The 10844-nt window shown below is 41.2% G+C and overlaps 1 protein-coding gene across 8 annotated transcripts in view; it reads left to right on the top strand.

The window, feature by feature from the left end:
• Window positions 1-10844, top strand: part of foxp1b (forkhead box P1b) — a 732035-nt gene that overhangs the window by 399416 nt on the left and 321775 nt on the right. For 5 of the 8 annotated variants that reach the window (XM_034167467.1, XM_034167463.1, XM_034167462.1 and 2 more), the window contains one exon: window positions 1617-1786. In XM_034167467.1, the coding sequence (XP_034023358.1) occupies window positions 1628-1786 (159 nt within the window). In that variant the 5' untranslated portion in view covers window positions 1617-1627. Of the gene's footprint in view, window positions 1-1616; window positions 1787-10844 lie in introns of those variants that run through there. The other 3 variants (XM_034167465.1, XM_034167468.1, XM_034167466.1) reach the window with 1 other exon arrangement.

Here is a 10844-nt window from a genome sequence, read left to right as displayed (position 1 = left end):
GGTTGGGTCATGACCGAAAGAACTAGATCCCATTTCCTCAGGAGGGTGGCTGGTGTCTCTCTTAGAGATAGGGCGAGAAGCTCAGTCATCCATGGGGAGCTCGGAGTAGAACCGCTGCTCCGTCACATTGAAAGGAGCCAGCTGAGGTGGATGCCCTCTGTGCGCCTCATTAGGGAGGTGTTCCAGGCACGTCCATCTGGGAGGAGACCCCGGGGAAGACCCATGACTAGGTGGAGAGTTTACATCTCCACACCGGCCCGGGAATGCCTCAGGATCCCCCAGTTGGAGGTGATCAATGTGACCTGGGAAAGGGAAGTCTGGGGTCCCCTGCTGGAGCTGCTGCCCCCACCACCCGATCCCAGGTAACATTTATGTTTGTATGTATGTATGGTAAAATGACCTGAATATGCCGACACATTCATGGACCCCAAAAGGCTAAGGGTGTGTCCTTGGTAGGTCTGGCCTTCAGTGACAGCAGAGGCCAGTCCAGTCATTCTGATTTGAGACAGCCTAGTCCACGGAACATTTCGCAATTCCGTCATTAACTTTTCCCGGCCCTACCTCCTGTCACCTGGAAGAACTTGGGCTGATACAGATACATCGGGGCAAGATACAGGGCATGGATACATAAACAGACATGTGATAAGGCAGGGGTCACCAGTCCTGTTCCTGGAGGGCCCCTGCCCTGCATGTTTTCTAACTCTCCCTGTTCCGCTCCCAGATAATTAACTCTATCAGGTGTGCTCCGCCAATCAAGAGCTGGAAAACACCACTTTTGAAAAATCAGGTGTGACTAGAGTAGGTAGATGTGGAAAACATGTAGGGCAGGTGCTCTCCAGGAACAGGGTTGGTGACCCCTGTGATAAGGTATACGTTCATACCTCAGGTCCTGACTGAGCTGCAGTCTGCATGAAATGTGGCCAGTTGGATGGTTTTCTATAAACAAAACTTATTTTCACTGAGGCACCAAGCTGCATCTGTATTTGTATGTTTTGATTTTCCTGAAGTCATGAAAGGTTCAGAGTCTTATTTGTCATCAGACCTGTATTTTGGTATTAATTGAGCGCCCCAAAAAGATTTGACTGTTTTTGTTTTGGTTCAGATTAGCTGTTTCTCATGAAGATCCTTTGGCAGACCTGGTTCCCATTAAAAAGCCATTCTGCTGTGGTTCTTCTGGGAGTCATGCATGTAAATATATCCATTTCCATAAAGTGTGTTTTGTTTTGGAGGTCCAGTGTTTTTTTGGGCTCCAGTGCTCTCACTCAGCTCAGGTTGAGTTCCTCTGTAATGTGTGCTGGACCCCAACCCTAATGGGGAGCACAAACAGACCCGAGCCTTGGTCCCTTCACTCAGGGTGGACTAACACAGAGGAGGATTGCATTACTGTGTGCTGGAGTGTATGTGCCTGTGTTTGCAACATTAGGTTTGCTACAAGCAAACAAACAAGAAACAGGAGAGCAGAAACCAGCAGGGGAACCTGCAGTAAAAGTGAAATTGTGTGGGAAGGATGTGACACATGTTTATAGTTTGGACCCGAGTTGAAATGCGACCTCACTGCTTTGTGTTTTAACAGCTGGTTTTCTTCTGCCCTGTTTTTTCTCTCTGTCTTCTCGCAGGTTTTTAAGTCATGATGCAAGAATCTGGGGCGGAGGTGACAAGCAACGGACCAGCCAATCATAAGGGAGAAGCAAATGCGGAGGGCGTGTCCAGGGATGGTCGGCCCAAGAGCGCCATGCCATCGGTGGAGGTGACTGCAGCTGACCTGCTGCATCTCCAGCAGCACCAGGTACGCCGTTCACACCTGTCCACGCTTTAAGGCAGGTCAGCAGCAGCTCCGGTGCCTGCTGGGAGTGCCCCTTAATATTTAATCCCACCCCAAAGTACTCGCAGGACATAAACACATCATTATTATTATTTATGTATATTCAGGCTCTTTTTGAATCTTTAAAGAAGGGGAAGTGCTCTCTTCTCTCCGTGTGTGTGTGTGTGTGTGTGTGTTTGGCTAACAACGTGTTTATGCAGCATGCAGAATCTGTATTTTGGTAAAATATTCATCACAGTGTTCTGACACATATTCCGAGTGTTGGTGCCACATGATATTGTAGACAGTTAGGCCTCCAATAAGGTGACAGTATTTTCTCCTGGCTCATTGTAAACCTACTTCACACTCACAGCTCATGCCACACACTGTCGTATGAACCAACGAGATGCAGAAATTCACCCTATCGGTATCGTCTGGAGCCCCAGACATTTTCACCACCTCTGACGTGACACGAGCAGACAAGCTCTTTCTGTTGGTGTCAGCGTTATGTGCGGCACACGACACTACGTTTAAGCAAACAGCACTGAAAAGATCAGTGTGTCTGCTGCTATCGGGGTTTAGCGACAGAATGATCAGAGCTGTTGTCAGGAGGTGTTTGGTGACGAAGCACAGGCTGTGTGCCGTCACAGCACATCCATCAGCATCTGTGCAGCAACACAACAGCGGAGCATCGAATTCACCCCAAACTTTAGCAGCGTTCAGCCGAATCACGGTGACGTTACGATGCACAGTCCTGAAAATTCCTTCAGAGCTTAAAGGTGAGGAAGGAAACACGGGTTTAGTTTTTTGAGAAAAGGTTACACAACATCTCACTTTGCATCACATGCATTTCACTGAAAACATCAGCCCAAAATTATAATTCTTAAAAAAAAAACTTGTGATGACTATTGACTGACTGTCCATCCCTGGAAGTCCTTAATAACTGCCTTTTAAACATTATTTATTTTTTTTGTTTGTTTTACTTGGAATAAAACGAGGCTGCTAAATCCTTCCTGCCACAACACATCCACCATGTCACACCTGCTGCACATATATTACACAAAATACTGCACAAAAAAATAGTAAGAAGACTATTATTTAGTGTTAATCAGCCTTCAAACATTTAAAATGCTGCTTATTGTAGTACTGGATACGATACTGTAGTACAGTCCCTGAGTGCCAGACACTCCATTTAACAATGTTTTTAAAACAATAAAAATAAAACATTTCTCTTCAGCATTTTTCTTAATCTTGTTCCCAGCCAGACCATAACTTTTGAACTCATCTGTGCTGGCAGTGTACCATTTCTAATAATTTAATCTTTTCAGAATCATTTTCTGGCAGATCCTTATTGTGGACAGTAAGACCCTTCGGCTGCTTTTTTATTTGCACTCGGAGTCACCACAGCAAATCTGACATGGGTCTGCATGTTGAATTGGCACAAGTTTTAGGCCAGCTGCCCTTCTTGATGCAACTCCACATTACGTGGAGAAATGTTGCAAGGGTTTGATCCAGGAACCTTCTGCACCGAAACCAAGCGCACTAATCACTTCTGCCCTGAAATTTATGGCTTGTTTTCCAGCCTACTTTAATTTTACCAGGTTTTGTGAAAATTGCTTTATTGCTTAAGTAATCCTGGAAATAGGTACTGTCAGCTCAGGGAGTGTGAGCCAATGAGGTCGTGAACACTGAGGCACCTAACGGCTGGATCACGTCCAGAAAAATGCCCCACATGGCGAAAATATCTGAGCTGATGCAAGTGACGTGCCTCATTCCTAACAAACCGCTCATTTGACACAAACTGTTTACCTCATTGTCATCATCATCATTATTTTAATATAATTTGACTTTTTATTAGCAGATAGGCAAGGATTTAGTTATTAATCACACATGGTCAGCACTACTCTTCATATTCACCCCTCACATCCGGGGGAATGTGAGGCATTGTTTGTAAAGCACTTTTGAGCGTCTGTGCGAAAGTGGAAGAAGGACAGGTCTCTGATGTCTTTCCAGTTACTGCGTGACTGTTGCCGTTTTTATCAGAAAACTGTAAAGGCTGCTAAATTTAAGTACTTTTCTGATATTATTGCTTCGAACTGTCATAATCCTCGTGTTCTTTTTATGATTGTAAATTCTGTTTTAAGTGCACCACAATTGGATTGTCTGGTGAGCTCCACTGAATTGTGTGAGAATTTTATGAGCTTTTTTCTTAAAAAGGTTGCTGGTATCAGGGCCCTCATTAGTTCTCCTGCTTATGACCCTTCTATCTCTGTGACATGCTCAGCTGTTTTTGACCAGTTTGAGTCTGTCAGTTTGCCGTCTTTGAGAAATATTATTGATAATATGAAGCCTGCTCCAAATGACCCCATTCCACTTCGTCTTCTTAAAGAGGTTTTTTCCATGTGGCACCATATATACTGAATATTATTAGTGGGAGTTTGGTTAATGGTATAATGCCTGCCAGTTTCAAGAATGCAGTGGTGCCCCCACTTATAACGAAACCTGGCTTAGATTCTTCTGAACTTTCCAATTTCCAAACTTCCTTTTCTCTCTAAAATTTTGGAGAAAATTGTGTACTGCCAGTTGAGTTCTTTTTTAAATAATCATGACACCCTGGAGTTGTTTCAGTCTGGTTTTAAATCCTGTCACAGTACTGAGTCGGCACTGCTGTGGGTTTTTAACAACATTTGTGTAGCTACTGATTCTGGTCACTGTGTTGTTTTGGTTCTGTTGGACCTAACAGTGGCCTTCGATACAGTGGACCATCAGATCCTCTTATCTCGCCTGGAAAACTGGGTGGGCATTAAGGGTGTTGTTTTAGACTGGTTTAGATCCTACCTATCTGAGAAAAGTTTTTGTGTCCGTATTGGAGCTGTTGAATCTTGTGCAGCGCCCCTTACATGTGGGGTGCCTCAAGGCTCCATACTTGGTCCTCTATATCTACTCCCAATGGGATCAATTTTTAGAGGAACTGTGAAATTCTGGTCAGTCACTATTAATAATTTCTTATGTGTCCAACCTCGTACGTTGATCGTTAAAATTAAATTCATTAGTTCTAAAAGCCATCGTAATTATTTATAGGAAAACATTCTATTTTTATTTCTCAAACAAATGTTTGGGCCTGAAAACAGGTTGGTCTTATTTTTCTACTAAGGTTTGAACTTTGAGAGTGTTTACACACGAGAGAAAATGTTCATGCCTGATTGAGAAAAGTGTATAAAGTGTGTAGTGAGGGGTTTTACAGCCTTAAAACATCTATAATAATTGTAAAAAATAACCCTGACTACTTCGCGGATTTCGCCTATTGCGGGCTATTTTTAGAACGTAACTCCCGCGATAAACGAGGGACCACTGTACAACTAAATACTAGTTTAGTGATTCACAGGATTGCTAAAAAAGCAGTTTGAACATAATAGTTTTGAGTTTGTAGAGTCAACAGCAGATGCTACTATTATTGTGAACACCCCCTTTTCTACTTTTTTTTACTAATAGCCCATAGCCTTAAGAGTGTGCATATCATGAATGCTTGGTCTTGTTGGATTTATGAGAATCTACTGAATCTACTGGTACCTTGTTTCCCATGTAACAATAAGAAATATACTCAAAACCTGGATTAATCTTTTTAGTCACATAGCACTACTATTATTCTGAACACTACTGTATGTCTTTGTGATCCTTGAATTTACCCAGCAGTGAAAAGTGAAAATGAAAGTGGTTTATCAGAAGCCGACAGTGTAATCTGATGTGGCTGCGTCCGAATCAATACTACTGTAAAAGTTAACGGTTATCTGTAATAAAGATTCATTTTTTAGCAGTTTGTCGGTTTAGCGTCATAAAAGATAACTTTTCAGTTATCGGATTAATGGTTATTGAAACTAACTTTTTGGTTCGCTGTGCCCACCACTGTATAGCTCAAATTTTTGATTGGCAAAAAATCACTAGTGTGTGATTACTTTTGGGTGTTTGTAGCCTGAATAGCTTCAGTTGTGTTCAAAGGTCTTTAAACATGGTATTCCTCATGAATGCAGCTTGAGACTTGTTTGATCTTGCAAATATGTAAATATTTGAAGCCGGTCAGTGTTTGTTGCGGTTCTGGCCAAGGGTGCAGCCAGGCGCAGCTCCTTACTTTTGTTTTCGGGGGGTTGCCAGGTCTGCACTTTATAAGCCAGCCTGTTAGGAGGCAAGCCTGATTCAGCTGTTTCATCCCATTTGTGCACTTTTTTGGATTGTGGGCAATCGTAATAGAGTGGCGCCCTGTGGAATAGGGATGTAACCGCATCATGTCAAAGTGGTAAAGTAACATGTTTTGTCTTTGGAATCCAGAACAAATCGTTTGATAGAGTAAAAAAAAATTAAAAAAAATACAGACCACCAATTAGAAACTTAGTACAGCTAAAATCAGTATAAGTATGCAAAATAACACAATATAACACATATATATATCACTTTTATAGCTATTCTTTTGAACCAGTCATTGGATGTCTATTTTAGTTCCTTTAAGTCATTCACTAATAAATAGAAAACTGTATGCTAAGTGTATGGCTCACTTTAAAAACAGAAGGGATCGTAAACAAAGCAGACAAGTAAAAAGGAAAGCTTTTGAGGCAACGACTCTGAAGCAGTTAAAGTTTTCTGGAAGTGATTGTAGAAAGTGGGCAGAGGGCAAAATGTGTGTGTTGGTTCACCTGTTACAGTTTGTGGTGCAGTGACAGAATTTCACATGTGCCTTGGACTATTCTACATTATCTAATAATATTTTCGGTCTGTGAGGCTGAGCAGTTGTTACAGTAAATAAAGACGAGTTAGCTGATTGGTCAGGACAGAGGTAACAGCATGTGTCATGCTCCGCAGCGTAATCCAGATCTGTCGTGCGTCTCTTCTCCCTCAACCCCAGACCCCATGTCTCGCCCATCTTTTTTCCATCTTAAAATGAGCATGTCGTCAGTGAGAGAATCACAGCCATGCTGACTTCATTACTGCAGTAGTCACACAAAACCATGGATACAATTTCAATAACTGTGGGCTACAGTTGAGTAAACAGTTGCACTGAAACTTAATTCCTGTTGACTTTTCCTTCATTCTTTGCCAGGGTCGCATTCTGATTCCATCCTCAAAGACAACAGAGCAACAGCTTTGATGAATGTGAGACAGCAGGGGATGTATCACAGATGTATCACAGATGTGCACTTGACATCAAGAGGTGTTGGAAGTCAAGCGAGAATAAAACCACTCTTCCTGAAAGAACCTTCAGTCTCCAGGATCAGGCTGGGTGTTGGAAGGAAGGCACAACAAGTGACGCCATGCCTTGTAGTCACATGTTCTCTGGTTGTGAAGTGTGATACATGGTGTACGGTTAGAGACAAGGGACAAGATGTCTCACTCTCTGCTCCTGAGCTGCGATAAGCTACTTAACGCTGTGGTGTCACTGTGCAGTATTTTGGTCTTTCATTAGACTCAAGCAGGATTTTCACTCTTGCACCATGAACCATGTTAATTGTCCTCAGGGTATTTGTCCACGTTCAGCTTCTGGATAACTTTTTTGTGCCTTTTCAGTCTTTTAAATATTGTTTGTAGCCTGACGTATGTCTAAGTGACACCCAGGTGTTAATTTTGCTTTCTTTGTTTGACAAAAATTAAATTAGATCTCACGTTGCCACCACAGTCAGACTCAAAGCACAAATGTGAGAGTCCCCTGAGTGAGTGGGAACAACAAACCTGGCATTGGCATATCATTTATTCTTATTAGGGAGCATAACTGTGAAAGACAGTCCTCATTAATAAAGATGGGGGATGAAATAATTGTAATCTGTTTGATCATCTTGAATCTGACAGGGGAATTTATCTTGTAGACGACTCAGATTTGGGGGAAGTGGACCAATAAGCCTTATTTTAAACATTTCTATTAGTAAGTCAAGTGGTGTTTGAGGAGTCAGAAAAGATGGCATTACTTACTCTCTCAAAGCTGTTGGGGTAATACAGGAGTTTGCTGAGGGACGTAGCATGACTCCATCTCTGATGCAGCAATGATTAATACCACTTTCAGTTTGACATCCTTACATCATATATATATATATATATATATTATTAGATCAAATCGAATCTATTGATTATATAAAGTGGACCGCATGTGTGCATGTGAAATGAAAATTGTCAACATACAGAGGGCTGAATTCAAAGACACCCTGAAAATCAAAGTGGAACAAAAAAATCATGAGCATCATTGTCCATTTTTGCCAACATACCATCACAGCAACTCACACTGGTACTCAGTGCTTGTATGCATGCCTAACAATGCCGGAACATGCTCTTAATGAGATGACATGGGTCTTGGTGGATCTTCTCCCAGATCTGGACCAGGGCATCACTTAGCTCCTGGACAGTCTGAGCTGCAACCTGGTGGACTGAAACATAATGTTCCAGAGTTGTTCTATTGGATTTAAGTCAGGCGAGCATATTGATGTGCCACCTGAGAGGAGTTGAACTACCTGTGCAACCTCTGTCCAGTCCAGTTACTGCACCATGCTACCAGAAGTGACACATCCTAGCCAAGTGCAAAACTAGTAAAAATTTAGTCAGAAAAGATGAGGATTGGGGAAAAATGTCAATCACCTCCACTTGTTAATCCATTCCTGCTATGGGGGTCATCTCTGTTGCTCCTCTATTTCCACTGTTAATTTCATTAACTCCAAAGCAACTGAAACTGATTAACAACCCCCTCTGTTAGTTATATACTTACTTATACTTATATGACCAGATCAGTATCCCAGAAGTTGAATTGACTTGATGCTATTCTCTGATTCAAATTTTTTTCTTTAGTTTTTGAGCAGTGTGTGTGTACACACACACACACACACACACACACACACACACACACACACACACACACACACACACACACACACACACACACACACACACACACACACACACACACACACAGCATGTAAACTATGTATTTAACACGTTACCATTTTTCTCAGTAAATACATTTCTTAAAGGTGCTATTTACATGAACTTTTCACCAGATGTAATCTACACATACAAAGAAACCAAAACAAATAAGTACAGAAATTAAGTTATGTCGAATAAAATGGAATATTATTCCATTTTATCCACATAACACCCACATATCCACCCATATTGAACACGATTACTGAAATTTATTTAATACTTTGCACAAAAGCCTTTATTGGTAGTGACAGCTTCAAGATGCCTCCTGTATGGAGGAACTACCATATTTGGTCCTCTGAGAGCCCAGGCTCATGCATAAACCTACCTCCTTTTTTGTCAAAAGTTGGTTAAACACCCACCCAAAATAACATTTATTTTAATTAAAGTTTATTAAACACCCAACTAAAATAAATTAATTCCGTAACCACCAGCATATTGTAAAAACCAAGAAACAATGAGTTTTCAAGATGTTTTTCTTGACACCTGTTTGTCTCTGTGATCTTATTGTGAAAGACTCTTGTACAAGAAAGAGGAAGTGTTCTGTGACAATATGGCTAGCTTTGTATGGACAGCAACAAATGGAATATTTAACTGCAGTGTCACTTGGTTTGAAACAGGAAATTTTTGAAGCTTCCATGAGTACCAGAGGTTTTTTGCTTTAATATAAATGCTGTGCAAAATGTTTCAGTGAAGTAAATTATTTTCCATATGGTTAATATTGAAAACTGACAGTGCACCTGTTTTTTTTTTTGTCTGTCACACATCAGCTGAGGAGAAACACCTTTAATAAAAGAAAAGGATAGGAAAAAATCTGACACAAACAGGTAATTTATTCTTTATTTGCAAGGAAATCAGACATTTTATTTAAATGGGCGGTACGACAAATGTAATATTTTGATGAGTTTGTGCAAACTCCCACTTCAAGCAGAATTTCGTGTGTAACACCCAGGGTGCCCAGACATGTAAATACTGTAATCACATGCATTGCTCAGGTGTGATTTTTGGTCCATTCTTCCACACAAGCAGTCTTCAAATCTTGAAGGTTCTATGGACCTCTTCTATGAACTCTGATCTTTAGTTCTTTTCATAGATTTTCTATTGGTTTCAAGTCGGGTGATTGTTTGGGCAATTATCTTGCTGAAATGTCAGCCCTCATTTCATCTTCATCATTGTTGAAGATTGCAGCAGATATTTAATCAAGAATGTCTCTGTACATTTTTCTATTCATCCTTCCTTCTATTATATGAAGTTTGTCAGTGCCGTATGCTGAAATACAGCCCCGCACCATGATGTTCCCTCCTCCAAATGTCACCGTTGCTGTGGTGTTTTTGGGGTGATGTGCAGTGACATTTGACCTCAAAATGTGTATTATGGCATCCAAAGAGTTCAGTTTTGGTCTCATCTGACCAGGCTATATTCTCCTAGTACTTCACAGGCTTGTGCTTCAAACTTTAAACAAGCTTCAGCATGCTTTTTCTTCAGGTACGGAGTCTTGTGTGTTGGGTTTGCAGCCAAGCCATGGCGGTTAAGTGCATTACTTATTGTTTTTTTTAAACAGTTGAACTTGCTAATTCCAGGTCTATCCGAAGCGCTCCACAAATTGTCCTTGGCTCTTGGACAACTTTTAAATGGTCAATGGACTGCATTTATATAGCGCTTTTCCATCTGAATCAGACGCTCAAAGCGCTTTACAATTATGCCTCACATTCACCCCAATGTCAGGGTGCTGCCATACAAGGCGCTCACTACACACCGTGAGCAATAGGGGATTAAAGGCCTTGCCCAAGGGCCCTTAGTGATTTTCCAGTCAGGTGGGGATTTGAACCCATGATCTTCTGGACTCAAGCCCAATACCTTAACCACTAGATCATCACCTCCCCCATTTCTAATAATTCTTTACACTCCTCTGTCAGAAATCTTGAGAGGAGTGCCTGATCGTGGCCAATTTATGGTAAAATGATGTTCTTTTAGAACAATATTTTTTTATTGTTTTGCAACAGCATACAATAAGTATTACATTTACACAACGTTGTTATTTTTCAAAATTATACCCGATCCCTCCTACCCCACTCTCTAAATTCAACATATAAAT

The sequence above is a fragment of the Thalassophryne amazonica genome, chromosome 3, assembly GCF_902500255.1.
Source record: "Thalassophryne amazonica chromosome 3, fThaAma1.1, whole genome shotgun sequence".
Taxonomy (NCBI): Eukaryota; Metazoa; Chordata; class Actinopteri; order Batrachoidiformes; family Batrachoididae; genus Thalassophryne; species Thalassophryne amazonica.
Note: the sequence above shows the minus strand (reverse complement) of the source record. Positions and strands in the feature narration are given on the sequence as shown.